This window comes from Marmota monax, unplaced genomic scaffold (genome assembly GCF_021218885.2).
Source record: "Marmota monax isolate L192 unplaced genomic scaffold, Marmota_monax_Labrador192_F-V1.1 WCK01_AAM20220418_F8-fsc00035, whole genome shotgun sequence".
In the NCBI taxonomy this organism is placed as follows: domain Eukaryota; kingdom Metazoa; phylum Chordata; class Mammalia; order Rodentia; family Sciuridae; genus Marmota; species Marmota monax.
Window position 1 is genome coordinate 6,484,924 of NW_026691961.1, and position 25,301 is coordinate 6,510,224.

Genomic DNA, 25,301 nt, shown 5'->3' on the forward strand with positions numbered 1-25,301 from the left:
CTTCAGGTCCCCCTGCACTATCCTAGCAGGTGCTTCTCCCTCCCGTCACAGCAATGAGCAGCATTTGAAGGCTGCATGATTTCAAATGGAACTATGAAAATCAGCCAATGCCCCTGCTGATGGACATTGAAGCTTCACCAGTAATTCTCTATTACAAGTAAGGCTGAGATGAGACCCTTTGGGCCTAAACCTCTCTTTATATTGAGTATTTTTAAATTTAGAATAATTCTAAAAATATTTTCTTAATTTACATCAAGGATGGGCAAACCGTGACCCCACTGGATGCCAACAAATCCAATGACCACTTGTTCACATAAATGAGGTCTCACTGGGAACAAGGCCACACCTGTTCACATCTGTGCTGTGGACGGCTGCTTCTATTCTGCTATCGATGGGGTAGCACTGAGGACTTGTGGCAGACATAGCCTGGAGACCTTGAAATACTTACTATCCAGCACTTTAAGAAAGAGTTGGCTGACCCCTAATCTGGATTACCCAAGTGGAAGCAAGTTGGTCAGAGAGTGCAAACTCAAGACTCTTGACCACGTTGCCAACTACTCTACAAGAGCTGTGCTTATTTCCACCCGATTTCACCACACTCCTGCACAGATTGACCCCTCCTTCTTTATTTCTTTTTCTTTCTTTCCTTATTTATTTGATGATGTTATGAGACCACCCCCCTTTTGTTTTATTTTCTCTTGTAATTTTTTTATATCTTTATTTTATCTACTTATTTTTTTTATGTGTTGCTGAGGATCGAACCCAGGGCCTCACACATGTGAGGAAAGCACTCTACCACTGAGCCACAACCCCAGCCCTTCTTGTAATTTTTTTACATCATAAGATTCTCTACTTTTTAAAATTAATTTATGAACAGTAAACTTTTCGAATTATCTCTCTCTGGAAGCCAGAACCGTTTGGGCTCCTTCATTGACATGTTCAATGTCCCATGGTATCGCAGGTGTGACTTCATATCAATTAATGGAGACCATACCAGTTCCATATTTTTTTCATTTGGTCCATTCAATGAGAATATTAGAAAAGATGGGGATTATTCCCCCTGCTTGATAAGTGAGGGAAGTGTCAAGCTCAGGCACGTGAGGGACTTCACTAAGGTTACCTGTGGCTAGTACGTGTCAGGGTAGAAACCAAGTCCGATAAACATCATTTGATGCTTTTGAAAGAACATAGAGGGGAAGCTTAAATCCCCCAAGTCCCTCACTTGCTACCTCTGTGATGGGGCAGACATCACTCATTGATCACAGAGAGCTCTTTCCTGGTAAGACTAAGTCTGCTTACACTCCTCAGCACAACACCCCAGGAAGTGCCTGTCAACTTCAGGCTTACTACAGTTGTAGGTGGGTTTATTTGTTATGCAAATAGCCCTAATAGTCTTTGAAGAGAAAAGTCCCCTTTCCCCCAATTCTAGAGCTATTTGAAGGTAAAATATGCACAAATCAAAAGGAATCTTAGAGTCTGCAACTAAAAATGTGAGAAGCACAAATTCCTGAATGTTAGAAACCCTCAGGATGGCACAAGTTAACACAGGAGCTGGGCTAGAAGCCCATCTTCCTGCTTTCCTGAATGCCACATGCCTTCAACAGAACAATGCCCAAAGAGTTCTCTTAGATTTCCACATTCATCTATGCAGTCACCTCCTGGGAAGACTGACTGGCATCTCACCTTGTATTGTTATATTGTATGCATGTCTGAATACATAACAATAAATCCCACCATTATGCACAACTATAATGCACCCAGAAAAAAATGTGGGGGAAAAATTGACTGGCATCTCTGTCTCAAGGAGACCACCACATCAACATGATGCATATTTCTTCTTCTTTGGTTTCCTCCTTTTCTTTCACATGGGACTACCCACCACCTAGACACTCAAGCCAGAAACTTGGGAGCAGTTGTCCCTCCTCGTCTCTGGAGTACAACTGCTAAGTCCTCAAGGGACTTCCTATTATGTTTTTTTGGTACTGGGACTGAACCCACACCCCTATATGGAGAAGGAAGCCCAGGCCAGCACCCTGGGGGCTGAGAAACCCACAGACCAGTTACTCGTGTTCACCACAGGCAACAGCCTGCTAAATGCCAGGTGTCCTGGCCATCCTGGACCATATAGCCATCAGCCAATCTGCTTGCTAACCCCAAATATAGAGAGCCACAATAAGTCTAGAACAAACCAGAACTACCCAGCTGATCCTTAATCATGATCCCAATAAACAGTCAGAAAACTAAGCCATTACGGATTGGAATCATTTGTTATGCAGCAGTAGATGACTGATACATGCCAATAGCAAAACCCCTGGGATGGGAAGGAGCATGGTAGTTCTGAGAAATTGAAAGGATATCTGTTTAGAGGGGGAAAAAAGCAAGGCTAGCTTTCAATCATCAAATGTCCACAGGACAAGATTATATTACTCACACCTATTTATTTGTCTGACCATCTCCCTCTACAGGACTCGAGTGTTTTCAGAGAGGTGAGGCACAGATTGGGTGCCTGGGGCACTGAAACAGCTCACCAAAGACAGACTTTCAAAATTATTTCAGCAACAAGGAGGTGGCTGGAGATGAGGTGGTGGAAATGCAGTTTTCATGAAATCTCCTTCTCATAGTGTTTCTGGTTTCCTCTGATTTGGAGCAAGACAAAAGGGAAGAAATGCTTACCTGGCCACCCTCTGCTTTGTGCAGCGTGGCCTCTGTCTTAGTATATGAAAAGAACTCCTTGTGAAAGAAATAACAGATTCATTGAACACTCTTGTAAGCCCCATTAATAAATGCACTAACCTAATCGGTCCTGGTACCTCGTGGGCAGATGGCTGACAGGCAGACCAGGAAACAGATGCGTTGGCCTCTCAAGAACACTGGCCGTCTCCTGTTTGATTTTTCTTCATTTAAAAAAGAGGGAGAAAGAAAGAAAAAGGTGCTTTTCTTCCAATGAGTCTAATTGCCTTGAAGGAACTGGGGCTGTAAAATTAAACCGTTCCCTTCCTCCATCTGTCTCCCTCTTAATTAGCAGCAGACACCAGTACAGGTGCAGGGCGGGACAGAGCCTCGCTTCCATGCAGAGAGGGAGCGTGGAGGTAATAACCAGTCTCCCAGACGAGCTGCACATGTGAGGGCTCCGCAGGTGGCCTCCCACCTACCATCTTTCCTTGGGCCAAAGATATCTCAAGGAGGTTCCTGCAGCTCATGCTAACCGGGTGGTATTCTTGGGTCTCAGGTAATGGAACTCACCTGCTAAGTGAAGTCCCACCCCAAGCCTTCACTATTCCTCATGAGCTCTAGGCCAGGTACCCCGCTAGGGAGTTTACATGTTTCCCCCTCCAAATATTCTCAGCACCCTAATGGGGGAGGATGCTATTATTGGTCTCATTTTATAATTGGGGGAACTGAGAGTCAGAGAAGTTTTGGTGACTTGTCCAAGTGGATCTGGGCTCTGACCCAGGATACGAAGCTCTACTTCTTAACTTTATGGCCACCTGCATGGTAGAAGATGAACACTGTTCTGTGACAAGGGGCTGAAGGAGAATACCCCTTCAAAACTATAGAAGTGAGGATTACACAGGGAAAACACTCTTCTTGATTCTTTCTCTCAAAACATCAGAAAGCAAAGTACACAGGTAACTACCGCGTGCTCAAGAGAAAACACCAAGAGTCAAGGCCAGAGGTTTCATGACATCCCAATCCCCCACTACACACATATGTTTTTCCTTGTCTTCATGAAGGTGGTTCAGGAGCCCAGAGCTGGAGGTGACATGAGACTCTCAACATTGAGTGGGCTCCTCCATTACGGGAGGCATGGGTCCTGGAACCTTTGAGGTGCACTGGCATTGGCTGAACTGAAGGCCAGTCACCAAAGGAGGTGGCCTCCCATCCCAGAGCTGGGTTACATAAGGAGCCACATGCTTCTCCTAGAACCAGGAGGAGACTGGGGTCCTCCCCCGGGGCTGGACACTCTTTAGGATCCTTCCACAGGTCTTCCCACTTAACCTCCTGTGTCAATGGGGTGGGTGTAGTTGCCAGGGCTCTGTGCACTATTTCTCTCCATGACCCTCAGATGTTCACCAATACTTGTTCTCCTGGTGCTTCCACTATTCCCACCCCACCATGCAGAGAGCAGCAATCACATCTGATGGTAACCAAGAGCCAAAGTGTTGGTTTCACATCCCCTGCTAGGCTCCTGGAAGCCATAATTGAGCCCCAGGTCTTGAAAAGCAAGACTTTGGCAGTGAGATCTGAAAATGCTGGAAAGAGGAATTAATGAGGCTGAGAGTTAGAAGGATTCAGTGCACCAATGTACATTGCACATACGCACATCTGATTTTGGTGACTGTAAAATCTTCCTTTACAATATGAAGGAAAGAATGCTGAACTTAATTGAAGATGGAAATGGGTTTAAATCCCACCTCTTCCACTTATAGGCTTGAGACCTTGAGCAAATTACCTAAGCTCTCCAAGCTTCACCTATAAAATCAAAAATAAAATAACATGACTTATGCAATAGGGGAGTTTCCGGTATTGGAGTGAACCATGTTGAGTGCTCTGCACCAAGGTCATTGCCTCAAAGTAGGTATTCAATACATTGCGGCTGCTACTGCTGTCATTGTTAGAAAATAAAAGGAATTTAAAATGAGGATAACAAAATCTACTTTGCAGAGTGCAGCAGAGAAGTAAATGAGACAAGGCATGTAAAATCTCAGCATATTATACATGGTACAAATTAGGACTCCTCAAGTATATAACCCCATCTTAGAGATACTGTCGATGGCTTCTTATCTGCCATGCTTATCTGCTGGATCAGATCTTTTCAACCTTTTTTTTTCCCCCTTGAGTACGTGTTCATCCAGCTTCAAACGAGATTTTCCAGCCTTCTTAGATGCCAAATCTGACCGGTGTGCCTGATCTCTCACCAATGGAATGGTAGCAAAAATGATGTACCCAATCTCTACATCAGATTACTTTGCTTTAAAGAAAACTGCAGTCCTGGGTGTCCTCTCTGCCCCTTCCCAGGCTAGAATGATATTATGACAACAAATACCTATAACAATGCTGGTGAGGACAGTGGGGAAGGGGAGAAGAGACCAACAAGGCTGGAGGAGCCTGGATCCTTGAGTGACCACTTGGAGTCGAGATGCCCCACCAACCTGGACCACTCCAGTGGGGACGATCGCCTGAGAAACACATGTCTTTATCTTAAGCTACAACATTTGTGGGGGGCTTTTTGCTAATGCCAGGCGATATTTGCTTTATCTTATATAGAAATAGTTTCTGGGGTCTCTGCCTTTTTTTTTAACTTCCCTCACAAGCTAAATTAAAAAGTGAAAGGGGGACAGCTCCTGATATTAATAAAATATCCAGGCATTTGTCTTTTCTTTTGAAATACATGCTGTAAAGCTGTGCCGGATCCTGAGGCTATCTCAGCAGGCAGAAACAAGAAAGGCAGGAAAGAGTTGAACTCCCTAAGCAGGAGAGGACCAGGGAGGAGGTGGGAAGATGTGTCTTTTTGGCAAATTAGCCCCATTTCCCCTGGTCCGGGTCCTTGCTGCAGAGCGCAGGTAGAGAGAATTGCATTTGGATCAGTCCTAATGAAGCCCAAGGCCTCACCTCTCCCAACAGGACACCAAATCTTTCCTGAGGCTCATCACTCAAAGAGAAAACCAGAAAGGGGTGTCCAGAAGCCTGGCCCCTTCTTTATGTTAACCCTGAGTGCTCCTGATGGGACGTCTCACTGCCTTTGGTGGGAAGATTCTGAAATTGCCTGAATTGGGCTTTGCACCAAAGCCGCTTGTGTTGTGGCTGCTGGGAGCCCTTTGTGAGTCTCCTGCTGCTGACAACCCTCTGAAACCTTGGGCCCTCTGCGTCTTCACTTAGGCAGACCAGGTCTGCGGCCGCCATTTTCAGAATGGCTGTCCAACAAAGGTGGACAGGCTTATGCTCCAGCCATGGCTGACTACAGGGTTCCTGGAGGGAAACCATGTGTTCACTCTCTGCCTTTCCATGTGTCCTGCATTGCTGCTCCAGAGATGGAGCCACTTCTTTTCAGAAACCCATTGTGTGGTTTGTCTTCTGATGAGCCTCCATGCTGGTGAAATTTCGTACAACTGGTGGTTTTAAAAATGAAGAAAATTGAAGGTAAGGATCCTTAGTCCCATTTGCCAACTTTCACTTTACTATATTTCCCTGCAATCATCTCAAAGTAGGTAATTATGGGATTTGGGATGTTGGATTAATGCATGAATCAATTTATTGGTCCTTTGCTGTATCCACACTCTTTTCCACATGACTTTGAAACTCCTCCAGGGAAAGAGAAGAGGCTCACTGCTGGACTCTGAGTCGATCCACATGACTGCCGATGTGAGCAGACACGATGCAGACAGAGGTCTGAAGAAGCGCTTGCTGGGCTTTGGCTGCCCTCTTGCACCTTGGCCACCATCATGAGAATGTGTCCGGGCCACCCTCCCTGAGCAGGGGCAGAGCCACATAAGTCATTCAAGCTAAAACCAGCCCAGATCGTCCCTTATCCAGCCAACTCCCAGACAGATGGGTGAACTCAGCTGAGACTAAAAGAACCTCCCACATCAGTGCAAATCACTGACTCCTGATCTAAATAAATGCTGAGCTCAAAAACCAATAAGCCACGAGATTTGCTGTCCGTTGTTACACAGTGTGATGTGGCCATGGACAATTGATACAAGTACCAATTGTTCACTCACCCTACTTCTAGGAAGGAAGAGCCCTCAGTTTTCAGGTGGGAGCCAGCTCTCCCCTGTTCTTAACCCATGGGGTGACATACCTCTCCACTCCCCCACACCCTGCTATTCCCCAACATAGTCCATCTTATTGCTCTCACCACAATGACTTTTTGGGGGGTAAGTGCAGGATGAAGCAAGCCAATCAGAGCAAAGCCTGGGATATGTATAGAGACAGGGGAAGCCAACAAGATCAATAATCTCAAGCTTTCTAATTCATACACTTAACAGCCTACTATACAACAAGTTCAAAGATATCTTACTGGCTAGAAACACCACTGGGTCTAGAATATAGGTCTCCAGACTTCCATCTGGCTGATTTTCTGTTTCCAAGTCCTTTAGAAAAGACAACACTTCCTTCAGATTCTAGGCCCAGCTTAATTTCATAATTTATTGACCCAATGCATGTTGCATGCCTACTGTGTGCTGTTGGTATCATGCAAGGTGGCTTTGGAAGGAAGCATCCAGTTGGCTTATGCACAGAGAAACCTACTTTCAAACTAATAAAATGTTTATTGCAACTCTGATGCAATGGCTTTTTCTGAAAATCAGAGAACCCTCTCCACTGGTTCCTTTCATGTCCTGTGATCCCAAGGAAGCTCATCCAAACTCCAGTGCTTGCTGTGTGCTTTTCAAAAGGGCTGAACTCGAGAGCAGGTGGGATTTGATTTTTATTAAAAAAAATCACCTCTCATCACCTCCTGTGCTCCTCCTGCTCTGTATCATACTGCTTGCTACCAAACCAATAACCCAAATCAGAAAATTGCGAGAGCCAGAATTTCAAGTAATGTTTTAAGGTGGCCTTCAGGTGGAAGTCTCTCAGGACATCTGCAGGCTGTGTGCACTCCAATGGAACTATAACCCAATTACACGTTTTCTATTGCTTTGTGCCTTCAATGTTTCTGGGACTAACACTTCTTACTGGGCTACATCAATTTTCTTAGAGGGAAGAAAGAACTAGAATTCGTTGAATACCTACTGTGGGCTAGACACTGTTGTACCCATTTCCTCTACACGATCACATTTACACCCTCTTAAAGAACGATGGTAGGGCAATTTCATTCTTTCCATGTGGCAGATGAAGGAACGTGAGGCCCAGAGATGTTGAATAATTACGCTGTCAAGTCACCCCGCGGTTGCTAATAAGTAGCAGAGCAGGAAAATCAAATCCTAGAGTCCACCTCCGATGCTGGCATCTTCTAGCTACAGCCCAATTCAAAACATCACGAGGATGATCATTTTATTTCAGCAAACATGAAAAACACTCATGTTGGGCAGAATGCTGGCAGGAAAATTGGTGCTGTAGTGCAAACTGTGCACTTAGGATAGGGTAGGTGTACACTGCACTGTACATAAGAATCACTCAGAAAGTGTGTTTAAAAAAAATCAGGGACCCCACATTCCCAAGTTCCAGGTGCTTAGGATTGTTGGACCCTGGATTTACATTTGTAGCTGGTTTCTCTAGTGGGACTGGGTCAAGTCCTTGAGCCCCTCTTTGAGGTCTGAGTCCTGGTCCTGTGAGACGCAATTTTCTTGTGTGGTTTTAGACAACCGCAGTCATCTCAGCGGGTCCCAGTGTGCTAACCTGCAGAAGCAGAAAGCTGAGTGAAGTGTATTTCTTTCTAAAAGACGCCTTCACAATGGTAAAGAATTATCTCTGCAGCAGAGGTGAATGGAGACATAGTGAGTACTGGATTTCTTTCCAGTATTTAGCACCTACTCTATACCAAGTCCCGTGCTAAAACCTTAGTTACATTACTTTATATCATTGCTCCCTCAAACCCAATGGAGAGTGGAGACGGATTGTCTCCTATTTCAGCAAAAGTAGAAATGGAAGTTCAGAGCATGTGAGTGACTTGAGCTTATGGCCTGGTTCCAGTCAAAACCAGAGCAATTAAAATCACAGTGTGATGATGGCAGTTTCCCCCAAGTTCAGGGCTCCAACATAGCTCTGGACAGTACAGATGCACATCTCAAAATAGATTTCCAACAGCATGCTGCAACTTGATTACGATTGTCCACTGGGCTTGAAGTGGTGTCTTTCTTTGGTTGGTTTTAAACAAACGTGCCAGGAGTTCCCAAGGTGGACAGGGGTGGGTCAGCAATAGCAACCATGAGGGGGCAACTTTCAGGGGAAGCCCCAGGTCATGAAAAATCGACAGTGTCCCACCAGCCTGATGTTGGCCATTTCCTGTCCTGGCAGAAGCGGCTGTCTTCCAAAGCAAATAGTAGTCAATGAGTCTTACATCTTCAGGGACCTTGTCCTCACTGCCACCCTTCCTTATCCAAACTCCCCAGGTGACACCCCCTTCCTACCAACTCCTTAGCCCATGCCCTGTGTTCTCAAAGGGCATCCCCAGCAACATCCATGCCACTGGTTATAAAGAGGTTAACTGGTTTGCCTTCAGAGGGAAGAGATCTGATGTCAAAGGTGTTTGGGAAATGAAAGGTGTTTGGGTTAAACTGTTTAACGTTTTTGATTACTGCAGGCTTTTCTGGAGCTACAGGATCTTGCTCACTTGATGGTAGTAATAGCAAAACACCAGGAGAAAGGTGCACACGCTTACCACTCACCCTATCCCAGGGAGTGGGCCACCTGTTGTAAATGTTACCTTCGCAACCATCTAGGAGGCAGGTGGTGTGATTGTCCTTATTTTTCAGGTCATGAAACAGGGGTTCAGAGAGGTCAAATAACTTGCTGAAGATAACAGGACCAGCAAATGCTGGGGCTGGGATTGGAACTCAGATGTGTGGGAGTCTAAGCCCTCACACTCGGCTATGTCGCCTTTTAAAGGAGGTGGCCAAAGGTGGGAGGCAGGCCCACACAAACCCCCCAACCTTGTTGTACTTCATCTGCATTCATGGTCTAGAGATGGAGTAGACAACACGAGAGAAAGAGAGTGACCCCAAAGGCCCTTGGGCCTGGCCCTCTCTGGGACTCCTTTGCTCCTCTCCAGACACTGCAAGTTAAGTAAAAGTGCCTTTAGCAGTAAAAGTGCAGGGCAGGTGAGGTTAGCCTGTTTGGGTAGAGAACGGCTTTCAGACCCTTGCTTTTGATCTGTCCTGAAATATTTTCTAAAAGCATCTGACAGTAATCTGCTCTAAGGACAGGGAAGCAGTCTGCCTCCAAGTGCTGTCACGGGATCCTAATGGCTTTGTTTTTCACAGGGGAGAGGAAAAAAAGTTTATGCCTCTCAAATTAGCAGGTCTGTCATGTTCCAAATTGTTTGCATTTCTAAAAATGGACTTTGACATGTGAATAGTCATTAGCTAATGTAAGACCCAAAAATCTGTTTCTTTCAAGGGGACAACAGGGTGATCAGGGGATTCTCATTAAACAGGTGGCTCTAAAGCTCTCTTCCTCAGTGTGAGACTACAGTGACCTTTTGGCCTTCTACAACTCAGTTTTTATTTACTTATGTATTTATTTATTATGAGTCTTTGGGACCCTGGTCAAATTCCCCTCCTAGAACCTTAACCCTCAGAAGGATACCTAGAGACCCCATCCACGGGTCTTCGGCTCCAGCAAGACTTCTCTACTGCAGCAAAATGATAGGTGTGCTGGCATGTGCTTCTGTGGCTGCAAAGTGAGACCCCTGGGTCCCTTGGTCCCTTCTTCCTATCATATCCACTCATTCAGAACACTCCACGTTCTTCTCTCCATCTGCTACCACCCCAGAGCAGGTCACCACCCACCTACCAGAGACCCCAGTTGGTGCCCTCAAGTCCAGTTCACCTTTCCTTAATCCAGTCTCCACTTGGAAGTCAGATGATCTTTTGAGTAGACAAAACAGCAAAGCTGTATCCTGCCTAGAATCCTGCATTGTCTTCAACTTCTGTCAGTTCAAGGTCACTACCTCCTTGGGTCAGGTAGTTCCTTCCCACTATCAAATCTAGCAAAGCGTAAGGAATGAAGAAGAACGTTTCGGGTCCATCCTGAAAAGAGCTGTTCCCTTTCTAACTTTAGAGTTAGGAAGACACGGGTGCAAATCTCAGGTCTCCCATAACAGCTCTTAGGCAACAACTTGGTTGTGTTTATCTCCCCCTCAGAAGTTATGTTATTTCCCCTACATTAAAATAGTCTGTATTCTGCCATTTTTGCTTCTGTAGAATTCTGAGGAAATTAAAAAAAAAAAAATCCACATCTCCAAGATGTCTTACCTGGGGTGGTTTCTGATAGAGGACTTCTCCTTCAGGCAAGGGATGTCAGGAAGCCACTGTCCAACAGTTGCCCTGAGCATAGACACCCCACACCCCGGCCCACGTGCACACACACAAACACTTACACATGGGGACTTAGAAGGACTTGCAGGAAACCACTCGAGATGAACACAATTGTGCACTGGGTCACATATAGACACCTGGACTCTCTGTTCCTTTATGATTTAATGTTAAATTTGACAACACCTGGACAAAGAGCTAGAAAAAGCTGTACGATACCTTTTGGTGACTTAAGGGTAAGCGTCGCCACTGCCCAGTCACCATCAGAATTTCCTAAAAAAATAACAATCGAGAGATGCTGATTTGTTGGCCTTGTACCCCTCGTCTGCTGTTGCCCTCACCCAACTGCTGTGGGCTGCCCCAGCTGTGACCACGAGGAGGGGCAGACCTCAAGGTACCCAGGGAAGAGACCCCCCAAAGTGCCCGGGTATTGTCAGGTCTACATGGTGGAGAGAGGGTTCTAGAGTTCTCAGGCAGTAAGCCCAGCTTTACATTTCAACTTGTTATAGAAGAAAGCAAAGTTTGAGCTTTGTGAGGTCACTTTGATTAACAACTACACTCTGATGACAAGAGATAAGTTTTGATCCTATTTTGTTGTCATTGCTTTCCGGAAAGGGGACACCTGATTCCAAATTCAAGTTCCAAACTCCTGACTGGGACAGATTCTCCCGGCTGTAACTTTAAAGACTAGGTGGGATAGGGCCTGCCTTCCCAGAGCACCAAGCCCACCGTGCTTGAAAAATACTGTTGAATGAATGATCAGATCCAATATTCTCCAAAGGGTCATTCTTTCTAAGGTATGGAAATTTCCCTAAACGCTAAAGAGATCCAGCTTGTTATCTGAGAATTCCATAATGAGCAATGCAATGCTTCATGGAACAGATGTATACCTGGAAATTCTGTTATAAATCAGTTTCTTCAAATTGAACCCTCTTTCAGATGTACTGAATGAGCCCTTGAGGGAATCTCATATTATTAACAGGATCCCACGGTGACTCCTTTTATAAAATAAAAGAAGACGAGAAGGGCCTCAGCAATATCCGCCCCTTTCCTTGGCAGTCCTTGGTAAAACTGGGTTTGCTTAAAACCGGGCTACCAATCTGTAAAAACCTCTCCCCATTGGCTGGAGGCCTGGCCAATCAGTGAGTTCTGCTGGCTCTCCTGTCCCTTCTGGGGAATCTACCTGGAAAGACTGAGGCCTCCACACTTCTGCAGTTTCCAGAGACACAGCAGGCTGTCAGCTGAGAGGAGACCCACGGAACAGTGTGTGATCTGAATGATTACAGAGCACAGATCCGGCCCCACTTAAACGTTTCTGGTTGGCTTCCCAGGCATGCCAAAGGACACTCAGATTGCCATGTTCCCCCTGCGATCTGAAGTCTACACCCTCATCACTCAGCAGAGGGGAAATTGGCGTGACAGGAGGAGAGCCATGCAGTTAAAATTAAGTGAGACCCGCCTGGGATGACCGGGTGCTCCTTCTCCCTTGGAGTCAGGGTCATCTGGAAATAGCGATGGGTTCTCAGATCTTCCTGAGCTGGTAGACACAAAGCTGACCCATCCCCAATCACTACCTCCAAAGAAGTCATCCTACCCCCTAAGGAAACCTGTTGTCAGCCTTGAAGGCAGGAACCACTCCTTTGTCACCTCTGACGCTACACCTAAGACAGGGCTGATCTCTGGCCAGGCAGTAATTAATTTTCTTTCATAAACCCGTTGACAATAGTTAATCAGATGGCACACAGGCCACCAACATGTATTTAAGTCCTTACTCTGTACTCAGTGGCACTAGTGCACATCAGATGAATATTTTTTGGGGTGAAAAACACCCATTAAAAGGGATAGATCTGAGTTATACAAAGAAAAGGGCTAAGAAGGAACATCCGGTGTGATAAAAATATTCCTGTCTTTATTGGGACATTACTCAAGTGAAGCATTTTTCAACAACCCTGCTATTGTAAAGTTGGGAGGGGTGTATTTCATTGTATGTAAATTATCCCTCAACTACTGTATGCCTCAAATCTATTATATCTTAGTTATACTCAGCATCATGGGAAAACTTTTACTTCAAAGAAAGAGGATTGATACTTTAGTACACTTCATCCAGGAAAGGGGTTGGGGTAGAGGATGGATTCCCGGACCTTTCTTTTGCCTGGCTGTATACTCTGGATGCCAGGAATTGCTCTGAAGAAGACAGAATCATTTCATGGAAAGAACAAGATTTCTGAATCAGGCAATCTTGAATGTGAAGCCAATTACTTAACTGTACAAACCTCAGTCTCCCCATCGGCAAAACAGTAGGTCTGTCCCTCTTGGGGGTGTGCTGTTTGGGAGCTCAGTGGTGTTAACCTCCTTTCTTCCCTAACTTTAAAAAATATAAAACAGGTAGAGATCGGTCGATGGCAGAGAGCTTCATGTGTCTCTTTGGGGTTTTCACACATACTCCCTACAGCAAGGCTGAAGAGGGAGGTCCCACCACATCGAAATGGACTGTTGCTGAGGTTTTTTTTAAAAAATGCTGTTGGAAAATGTAACATGATTCTGGCAACAGAGTCAATCATCTGTCAAATAGCAAAAGAGAAAATATTTTCTCAAAATTAAAATATTGAACTTAAAATGAAGACACACAGCATTTGATCAGTGATATTGGTACATTCTGCCTCTTTCCTAGAGCCAAGGTAGCATGGAGCCATCTAAAGGGCACATGGTCAGGAAGCTCTGGTAGCCTAGGAGTTCAGCTCCCTGAAAGCCAAAGGAAAACTGGACCAGGGGCTGATGGAAGACAGATGTCCATGTGTAGGCACCTTCCCGTGTGCAACGTCCATGAGGAAGTACATCAAAGAGTGGCATTTCCCGCTCTTGAAGCAGGGGCCCTCCTCTCTACCACCAGATGCCTTTGGGGGTGCGTTCACAAACACTTCTGTCTTGCTAACATGGACCTATGAAGAACCACAGATGGTTCTCACACTATAACTATCCATCACACAGGAGGCTCAGGCCAGAGACCGCGGGTGTTTAATTTGGTCTTCCAGATACATTTTGGCTCAATGCATAAGACACACTTCTTGACCTCAACTTTGGTAGAAAATGTTTCCAGACTGTTTAAACCCACATTGCAGCCTTAGAAAGGAGGGTTTATTAAGTGACAGAGAAGCTTTCTTTGATGGAAGGTAGCACTCAGACATCTGGACATCCACTTTTCTTGTCCAGACAATAATAGCTGGGGAAAGTGAAGCAATTGGGTCTGACTCTGCTAGTTGCTGGGATGCTTCCAAAGAGCCATTTGTTGTTTGTTTCCTTGTTTATTTGTTTTTATCACATCCCAACGTGAGCTAAATTTTATGTATGTCTTTCCCAAATAAGTGAGGAATACGGACCCAACCTTCTCTCTCTCTCTCTCGTATAAAATGAAATTTGGGCAATCGCATGTTAACCAAGGCACCAGAATATATTGGAGAATAAAAGAATATGACGAGCAAACACCTCTGGTCTGGAGAGTTTAACGTGCTGCAGTATTCATTGTGTGCTGGGCTCACAACTTCACCAGCACTGTATCATTGACTTCTCCAAGTCATTAGCTGTGTAGTATGATTGTCTCTGTTTACAGATGGGGAAACTGAGACTGAGACCTGAGGAGGCTCAGTAATTTCTACCATTACTTGGTACATTCTGCCTTCCTGCTGACCATCTCAGCCTCCTGAGTTAATATGGTGCCTATCACGAGAGCTGGTTTTACAAATAGTTATCAGGGGGTGCTTACTTAGTGCCTCCTATGGGGCTTCATGCAGGGGATACACTGACACTTGGGATAGACCTTATCCATGTCTCAGTGGGGCTTACAATCAAGGGACTCATTAAATGTTTGGAGAATGAAATGAAGGAATCAAATTGAATGAATAATTCTTCCCCAGCATCCCTTCTTGAAGAGTCCTATATGGAGTTGCCCCAAGACATTTCCTTAGTGTGTGCTAATCTTTTACCAATAGCTGAGCAGTGAACCCTTTGGGGACAGAGACCATTCTGTAGTCACACACTAAACATTACCAGATGGTGTGTGCCCAGATCCCTGAATCGTAAAGATAAAAGAGCTATCTCTAAACATGAATGAGGGTGATTCCAACAAGCCAACAAAAATAAAATAAATGGGAAATTCAGGAAGGTAGGTCTGGGGAGAATTTATCTCAGGAATGACCAAGGTTACCACCCTTTCTCTTTTTTTCCCCAGAATTGGCAATGAATGATGGGACCTGTAAAATGGCCTACAGGTATTCTGATAATTAGAACAAATGGAATTGCTTAATTTTATAATTGTAAAATTAGAATGGAGCTTGGGAACCATATCATTTGACTTCCTCATTTTTCATGTAAAGAAGTTGAAGTCCAAGCATTTCAATGATGGGCTCGATGTCACAATTAAGTAAGGTCAGAGCCTGGGCCAAGATGGAGCCTCTGATTATACACCTGATGTTCTGCATATTAAATTCTCCAAGAGGCATTTATTTTCCGAACTTAGCAGTTCACCCTAGAGGCTGGCTAACCCTCCCCTTTTTCACTGGATTGAATTTTTACAAAATGAGTCTAGTTCTGAGAGGTTGCTGGGCTTTCAACAGCAAGCCATTTTTAAACAACTTCTCTCCTGGGTGGTAATGATTCCACTAATGAAATGCATTTCATCATTCACACCATGATCACATTATGCCTTAATAAAGAACCCTTGAAAGAACATTTATTATGGGATTTGCAGTTCACTGATGCAAGCAGATGCTGGACTCTTAGATAACCATTGGATCAGGCGATTCCTTGGTCTGCTTCAAATTGGCCTTCCTCTTACTGGAGACTCATAAGACAACCTGCGACTCAGTTAAGGCCCAAATAAAAGATAAAGAAGAAGAGCTCATAGCAATGTCCAGGATTTAGAAAGGTCCCTCAAATAAGATCCTTCAGTTTTCCAGAAAATATAAGGATGCTTCCTTACAACCAAGCTATTCTTGTCAAAAATAAGTTAATTCATTCATGCAACAAACATTTCAGGAGCCCCTGATTTGTGGAAGAAAGGGTTATACAAAGGATGTCAAATTTATTTTGATATTGCAAATTTACTCCGAAACATTCTGCAAATATCTGTTATCTAAAGAGTCACACAATCCTGGAGAGAATCAAAGAGCTCTTTTGGAATATCCATCTATTGTTTATCCAAAGAGCTACTGAGTGCTGGGGGGAGGTGACTCTGAACCCAGGTTGCAGAAATGAGCTGTATGGGATAGGGTGACTGGTTCTAAAAGAAAATGACATCTGGGTTGATATTTTCTATGCCTAAAGAAGAATCAAATATAATGGTGGACCCCATTTATCATTGAACTGCAAAGCTCAGATATGGGCCCTGGGCGAGTTGCCCCTGCTCTGCTGTGATCGTGGTGTCGGGCATCCACAAGCGCGTGCTGCTGGCCTAGGGAGACCACAGGTAGCCACAGCCAATCAGGAATCAGGGATTGCCAGCTCTGCTGCGGCTGTTGCTCCAGTCCAGTGAAACTCTTCTGGGAGTGAACTGCCCAAAGCCTGGATCACTGTCAGAGTTACTGTCACCCTGAGTAGGGGTGTGTATGGGGGGGGTGATGGTGAGAGAGCTGGGGCAGTGGGGCAAGTGTTGGCCCTAGCACCCTATGACCACACAGGACCCACTCTCAAGCTCTGTCACCCCCTGCTGTTGGATTTGGGGCAGTTAAATCAGCTTCTTCTGAGCCTCAGCTTCCTAATCTGACAACTGGGATGATAGCTGTGCCTTCCTCTGGATGAAGGAGACAGCATCCAATGCAGCCTGTGTGCCCATGCTAAGAACTGCTGCCCTGCCCAGAAAATCCTACATCTCAAAGAACAGAGGCCACCCAGGGAAGGAGTGCATTGTCGGCCATCTTCCCAGAGGTGGGATGGACCGTGCAGGGGAAGGGTGTCAACCGCTAGAGCGGGAGGCATTGATGGGACTGACAGACACGCCTTCTATGTCTGGGCCCCCTGCAGACTCATTAGGGCAGGTGGGGTGTGAAGGGGCTGTGTCAGTGGGAACAATGAGCATCCAGGTCCTCCTCCCCAGGGAGCAGCCCGTACCCCACCGGGGTCCCTTCACGACCACCCTGCCCCACACAGCAAGGTCAGATTTCAAGAGCATCAGTGAAAGAATCTGAAGGACTCTGGGCCCCAGATAGGGAGAGTAAGAAGATGGATGATAGATAGATAGAGGAAAAGAAAGAGGCAAAGGAGAAACAAAGAGAAAAAGAGATAGAGGAAGAGAAAAAAGAGAAATTTGAAAAAAGAGTAGAAAAAGCGAAAGAGATTTAGAAGGAGAGAGCAAATAAAGGAGAGACACAGGGGAGAAGGAGAGCAGAGGTCCCGGGAGGCCTTACCGACTGCCTTTAGGGAGGCGTACTTGTTGAGCTCTTTGCCCGGTGGCTGCTGCTCGTAGGGGTTGGAGATCTGGCCCAGGTTGGGGTAGGAGTGCGGATGGCCCATCTGCTGGAGCAGAGGAGAGGTGGGCACTGCGTTGTTCATCTGGGTGGCATCTGAAAGTGAAGAAATGGAGAGGAGTCACCGACAGGGCAGAGTGTTCTACCCAGCCCCAGTAACTCTCCCTACCCTTTGGGGACATGCATGGCAGAACACCAGAGGTGTGAGACCCGTCAGAAACAGCCAACTCATGATCTGAGAACAGGTCAGGGACATGGCCTCAAAAGGCAAAGCACGTGATGCTCGGAACGTCTCCACCTCCCCTAAGTTAACATGCGAAGGTCCCATCGTGGCGGAGATTGAATTTGTTGTCAAAACAATACTGGTATAAAAAGATGCTCAACCTCAGTTAATAGTCAAGGAAATACACATCGAAAGAACAATGAGAAGCTGTTCCTTTGCCAAAAGTTTGAGACATTAAAAAAGATCACAGGACACCAGAGCTGGCAAAGGTGTCAGGGACAGAGAGGCCTCATAAGCTGCTGGTAGATGTGGGACTTGCTATGTTTGCAGAAAGGAGCCTAGCACAGTGTATTGAAACTTAGAGTACATGTATATGCTGGCCAGACAGTACCACTTCTGGGGACTGAGGGTATAGAAATATAAGCACCAGAATGTAAGGATATTTGTTCAGAGATGGTTTTTGCACCACTGCATTTGTTATATGGGGAAGAAAACCCACAAGAACAATCTGAATTCCTATCACATGGGAATTCTTAAAAAAAACCTATTGTATTTATATATTATACATAATATGTACAAACATATGATGTAATATCATGTAGCTATTAAGAAAAAATGAATGAAAGTTGGTTAACTCATTTTTAAGTATGTCAAGCTGGAGCATTTATTATGATTTATGTTACTAAGTGGAGGAAACAAGCTTCAAAGTAATGCAAATAATAGAGCATTTTTCTTAAAAGAAAATCTATGTCTATTTTTGTGTGCTATGGTTAGCACAAAACAGAACAAAATGTATAAAGACATACATATTGAATATTGGCTACTCAGGGGGAATGGAATTCATGGGAGAGGGGTTCCAGAAGTTTCATCTGAGGAAGAGTCCTTTGAGATGTGATCTGGAAGAAGATGAGAGTGTCAGTGAAGCGTGGTGGAGAGAGAAGGCACTAGGGAGGGTGTTCCCGGCAGAGGAAAGAGTGTGGGACTTGCAGCTGGGGAACCTGATGCCCAGGGGTGGAGAGAGCGGCCCCCACAGCCAGCCGAGCATGGCTGGAGAATACAGGGAGATGACAGTGGAGCAGGGTAGGGCTGCAGAGGCAGGCAGGACCCAGCAGGGCTTGTTAGGGGACCTCTTCTTCTTGAGAGCAATGGGTTGGAAAGGCAGAGGGCAAGAGTGAAATGGGAGACAGGAAGTCCAGGTGAGATAATGATGGCTAATTCAGGACAAGATCCAGGTTCTCTCCAGCTTTATGACACAATGGTGTTGATCCAGGTACTCTTAGCACTCAATACTGGAAGAAACTTGAAAGATCCCTGTACCTGGTGTCTGTTCATTTCTGAGCTACTGAGGGCGTTGGTTGCTAACAGCTCACAGCCACCTGTGGTTATCCACAGACTTGCTCTCAGCCGACCAAGCCACAACCCTGGGCTTAATGCACTCCATTCACCTTACCCTCAGCACCTGGGGTGGTTGCCAATCAACACCTGTCTGACACTTAGGTGCAAAGACCAGCCACTTGCCTCCAGGTGGGGATAACTGGAGCAATGGCTGCTCAGAGTGAACTGTGGGTTGAGGCAAGTTAGAGCTGGGTTGTCAAAGAGTCAGAGAGTAAATGTGATAGGCTTTGCAAGCCACGCGGCCTATGTTACAACTGTTGTACTCTGCCACTGTAGTATGAAAGCAGCCCTACATGTTATATGAATAGGTAGGCATAGCTGTGTTTTAATAAGCCTTTATTTGTAAACAGGTGACATCAGATTGGTCCAAGGGCCATAGTTTGATCACCCCTGGCCTAGACTTTACCTGCGACCACCATCTTTGTGTGGTTCCTTTGTCTTTCCTATTGGGTTTCCCTTGAGACAATGTTAGAGGTATATCTATTACCAGCACAGCACCTGCCTCAGAGTCACATGCACCTGAACCCCTCTCCTTGCCTCTGCTTCTAGATAACTCACCCCGTGACATGTATGGAGCATGTTTAGTTTTAGAAGTCAATAAACCCAGATGGAAAGAGCTGGGGATGCTATAGCTGATGCACAAATATAAGGACTGCATTTTAATCACTGTACACGCCTGGGCCACCACACAAATCCAAACAACGAAAGGGAATGTCACCAAATAAGCCAACTAACCCAGCCTCAGGGCGTTTTGGCTGAGATTCCACTGGGGTGGCAGAGTGCTGGCATAAATGAAGCAATGGTAGAAAAAGTGTCGATAAGTGGTATGGTTTGGATGTGAGGTGTCCCCCAAAAGCTCATGTGTGAGAGAAATGCAAAAAGAGGCAAAATGATTTTTTTAGCTGTAACCTGACAGATGAGTTGATCCACCTGAATGGATTAACCAGGTGGTAATTGTAGGCTGGTAGAGTGGGTCCAGAGGAAGTAGTCCACTGGAGGCAGGCCTTGGGGGAATATTTTGCCCCCAATAAGCAGTGCACTCTCGGTGTCATGAACTGAGCACTTTTCCACCACTACACCCTTCAGCCATGGTGGCCTGCCTCATCTTGGGCTCAGAGGTATGGAGTTGGCCGACCATGGACTGAACCTCTGTAAATGTGAGCCAAAATAGCTTTTTGTCCTCTAAGTTGTTCTTGTTGGGTATATTAGTGACGACAAAACAAAGCTGACTAAAACAGCAAGATGTGGCTTTCACTGTAGCCTGAACCCTGAGATGCCCTGATATTCTCCTCTCCAAAGCCAGCCTGCTGGGGTTCTGCCTGCTTCCCCTGGGAATGTCAGGCCAAACACATTTTTTCCCCCAAATGTTGGTCCAGTGATAAATAGTTTGTCTAAATTGTCATTATTTGCTACTCTGAGTTTTTTTCTAATGTATTTTTCAGCTACTGATAGCAGCTAATTTTGAGTATTTAGAACCTACACTAAGTCCCATCAATTGAGGGACAGCTTCTGAGTGACATTAATTCCTCAGCTCTTCCAATTTGCTGTGTCCATGAGCCAAGTGAGCTCCAGTGGCCAAAGACACCCCTGCTTAGAGATGTAAGAGCCAGCCATTGCAAAGCAAGTAAGTCTACTCCAAAAAGGTAAGAGTCCAAATACATAATTACACCTCTGTTCATAGAAGTGAGCAGGTAACCCAATTAGTAATTCCTTCTCCTCACACAGTGACTGGTCTGGCAGGGAGCCCATGATCTAGACTGAGCCAATGCGATGTCTTCCATGATTTTATCTGGTTGGAGCTATTGGAGTCAAGGAGCTAGGAGGCCATGAAGTCAAGTGACCTTGAACTTACCATGTGGAGAAACTCTTTCTTGATTATGAAAGAATAAGGACTGCATCCACTTAAGAGAAGCTAAAGGGATAGAGAAGTCCCCTTCTAAAAAGCTAGTGTGCTTTGGCTTCCTGTCACTTGCAACAGAGAGTTCTGAATAACACAATGGTGTTGGGATTCCTGCTGGGAAGCTGGAACAGGCTGGAATCGGCTGCCCCGGGAGCTCTGGTGAAGAGGGCAAAGCTAAGGGAGGCATCAAGATGGCAAAGCTGTTGCCCCTGTTTCCACAGAGCTGCAGTAGACACTTTCCAGCTGAGGAGGGTGGACAGGGCAGGATGGGGAACGATGCAAGTTGGGATGTTCTACTGCACAGTGGACCACAGGAGTCAACCATGATGTTCTATTTCAGAATAGCCAGAAGAGAGTATTTTGCATGTTCTCACCACAAAGAAATGACCCACGTTTGAGGCCATGAACAGGATGATTATCCTGATTTGACCATTATACGTGTATACATGTATCACCACCCCCACTGTATCACACTGATACACACAATTATTATGTGTCCATTAAAAATAAAATACAACTTTAAAGATTTGAGTGGTTCAGTGAATGTCTAAAAATATCGATAAACTGATTAACTCATGGCTCAAAGGAAGGTCTTTTTTCCGTCCCCCCTAGAAACAGATCTCAATTACTAGCCCATCCACTTAGAATGGACTCCCTCCAGGTCTCTCCTCCAGGGTAAGCCAGTCACCCATCGCTTTGTCCCTCAGTCCCAGACCTCCACCATGTGCACAATTCCTGTTTCCAGGTCTGCCTAGGGAGCCGCTAACCACTTCATTAGAAGCAAAAAGTCTGCAGAGATGTTCCTCCCAGGACATCTTGGGACAGCTTTTATATTATTAAACAGAATACTTAATATTCCATTATAGGGTATTTGCTTTGAGATTATTTCTGCCAAGCCCTGCACTACCTCAAGGGCAGTGAGTCGTTATTTAATGTAAGTAAGTATGACCGAGAGGGCCCACCAAAGTGATCCCTCTCCAAAGAAGAAACGAGTTGCCCCAAAGTTATATTTCCACGTTCACATTCAGAACTGCAGGAAGCAAATTTCTGGCAGTTTTAGATAGCTATTCTGTGCTAGCTTCCAGGCACTGCATATGCAGAAATATTAAAATCCAGTCTCAGGGAAGCCATCAAGAATTATTAAACAGACATTTGTGGCTGGGTTTTAAAATGTATTTTCATTTTACTGGACAGGAAGATAGGCCAGACCTGGCGACCCAGTTGCTCAATTGAGTTCTCTCCAAATCTACCCAGCAAAGAAAGAGAAGGCAAAGTGCTGATGAAAGGTGAGGCCAGGTTGGCATCCAAGGAAAGCAGAGCAAGAGGGTGAATGAGTAGCAGAGAGAGAATTCAGGTTATGGTTTGCAAATACTTCCCTTGCAAGTTGAGAAAAGAAATATGAAGATGTGTGCCATGTGTGTCTCTGTATATGATGCAGACCGTGTGCATTTATATGTGTGTATATATCCACATTCAGCTCCTTTAGCAGTCACGATCACAGAGGAATCCAGTAGGACCAATAAGGTCTCATTTCTGGCAGAATGTTTCCCCTGCTAGAGATCCCACAGCTCCAGAGGTCTCTCACCCACCTCTATAGAAGCCACTCCTTACCCAATGCAAAACTTTCCCTACTTCATTGTAATGAAGAACTACATGTTGTGTCCTGTGACACAACATTCCATCAAGACCCTCCATCAGCAAACAGGAAGTTGACAGCACCCCAGTGCTCTCTCTCCTAAGACAGAAAAGGGGATTTGTGCATTTGACAATCACTTTTAACAAAATTTAAGAGACAGTTACTCTAATTGGAAGCGTCTGGTACCTGGAGCGCCAAGGTACCTGCCATGGGAGTACAGTTATCATGCGGTACAGCTCAGTCACTCCACAGAAATATGCAGATGCAATTCAGATAGGGCCGGTTAGGGTTAAAAAAATAAGTTCAGTTAAAAACATTAAGAGGATGCTCTGTGTTCATCAGTGCAGAAAAGACAAATAATTATCAGAAACCGGACCTGTTTGGCTTGGAGGAAATACAACACAACTTCTTCAAAGCACATCACAGAGAAGAGTCACAAAGAAAGATATTGGCGAGTCAAAGAGTGGTTTGAGGAAATATCATGTGCCAGGCACTTGGACCATAACTTCTTGGGCACAATCTCCTTAGTCCTCATATCACTTCTGAGAGAGTGATGCGGATACATGCTTTATATGAGCAATTTATTGTAGAAGAGTTTTGGATTTACAGAAATAGTGCAAAGATATAATAAAGGGTGTTCCCAGATGCCCTAGATCTGGTTTCTCTATTAACATCTCTCATGGCACAGTTGACCTAATGTTGATATATTAGTATCAAGTAAAGCCCATGCCTCATTCTGGTTGTCTCCACCTTTACCAAATGTCCTTTTCCTGTTCCAGATCTCGTCCAGGTATCAGTTAAACTTAGTCCTGCTTCCTTAGGTTCTCACTATGACAGTTTCTCAGACTTAGCTGTTTTGGGTGGCTTTGGTAGTTTTGAGGAGCACTGGTCAGGTATCATGTAGGGCATCCCTCAAATGGAATTTGCCTTGGGTTTTTCTCATGATTATGTTGGGATTGTGGCCTGGGAGAGGAAAGACCTGGAGGTGAAGTGGGCTCCCCATCAGGAGCATGTCGAGGATGCCTGGGGTGAAGGCTTGTCACCTCTGCGTTGGCCTTTATCACCTACCCAACATGGCATTGGTCAAAGTTCCCCACTGTAAAATTATCCTATCCTCCCTTCTTTCCATCCTTTGCTCTTTGGAAGGAAGTCACTGTGTGTCATTCACACCTAAGGAACAGGGGTCACACTCTGCCTCCTTGAGTGGGAGTGTCTACGTGAACTCTTTGGAATTCTTCATGGGAGATTTGTCTCTTCTTCTCATGCTTTGTGTTATAACCTAGTACTATTTTACCTTGTCTTGTGGCTCAAATTGCTCTAGGTTTGGTGAGTGGAAACCATTCTGATGGGCTACTAAGTCCCTTTGACATGCCTCCATCTTTTATTTATTTACTTATTGAGCACATCCTTACTTTCTGGTTATACAATATTCTCCAGGCTGGTCTTGTGTATTTCCTGTTCTGGTGCAAGGATCATCCATTTCTTCAAGGAGCCTGGTTCCTTCATTGAAAAGAGTATTAGAATCCAAGCTCTGGGTATGAGGGGTGCTTGGTGGCTTCTAACCACTCTCAGCTGATGCAATAAGGAAATCTGAGTATTCTTCGAACACCTGTCTATAAATATCTACATATGTGAGCATCTGTGCCTCTAGCATCCTAACCATAAATTTATCCTGATGTCTCCAACTCTGATTCATTATCAAATGGATGGTTCTATCCCCTCCACCTGTCTGTAATCCCCCCACCCCAACAATGATGAACCTAATTCTCTCCATTCCCTCCCTTTAGTTAACTGTTAGATTCAGGTATATACAGCAACATCGGAATTGTTAACCTATGTCTCTATGGAAAACTACTTTATCAACTAGAGTACAGAGCTCAGCAATGATGTATTGTTATCATCATCACCATCATCATCATCATCATCATTATCATTATTATGTGCTTCTTTTGCTCTTCCCAGGTGAAATAACTTTGCCCTGGATGGCCCACGGCTTCCATGTGCCTGGATATGAATAAGAATTATGAAGATAAATGGCGATGGTGCTAATTATTAAAAACATAAAAACCCTTGTTTATTAATGAACACTTACAGAGGGCTTAGGAGGCACCAAACATTCTGCCAGCTACTAACACATCCAATTATTCCAAAAATACCAATGAAATAGTAATGTCAACCCCACTTTGTAGAGGGGAAAGACCCAGAGAGGTTTTGCCCAAAGTCAAATCAACTGAAAGTCACAGGGCCATTCTTTGGACCTGGCTGGGTGACTCTAGAACCCGTGGTCTTGGGCATTTCCTCACCACCTCTGGAGGAGTTAATACTCAAATTTATGAAAGCCACAAAATGATTTTGCAGCCAGACAATAATAAAATTCTAAGTCCTGCTGTTGTCTTGGGTGTTTTTTCCTGACGGCTGCTTTAGTGGGTTAAGGGCAAGACCCGGCAGGTAAGGATTAGAGTCTATGCAGGCAGGTCCAGAGAAGGAATGATGGGCAAGTCTGCCCACTGCAATTCTGGAGGTTCTGAGGAGGGACAGAAGGAGAGATAAAGAAGACCAAAATCACATCACCCAACTCCCTCTCTTTGGGCTTCAGACCCGGGGGATGAGGAATGTTGGAGGAGTTGAGGAACATGCCAAGGGCAGGGATCCTTGACCTGCTCCAGGCTGGGACTCGAGCTCTGGGCCAGTTAAGAAGCAGCGGCATGAT

The 25,301-nt window shown here is 45.1% G+C and overlaps 1 protein-coding gene across 2 annotated transcripts in view; it reads right to left on the minus strand.

The window, feature by feature from the left end:
• The window catches only part of Shisa9 (shisa family member 9), a 242,913-nt gene that overhangs the window by 4,542 nt on the left and 213,070 nt on the right, over positions 1-25,301 (minus strand). Inside the window, exons 3-4 of one of the 2 annotated variants that reach the window (XM_046440592.2) lie at positions 17,378-17,533; positions 11,199-11,252 (exon numbers count right to left, since the gene is read on the minus strand). In XM_046440592.2, coding sequence (XP_046296548.1) covers positions 11,199-11,252; positions 17,378-17,533 — 210 coding nt within the window. The remainder of the gene's footprint in view (positions 1-11,198; positions 11,253-17,377; positions 17,534-25,301) is intronic. The other variant, XM_046440587.2, reaches the window with a different exon arrangement.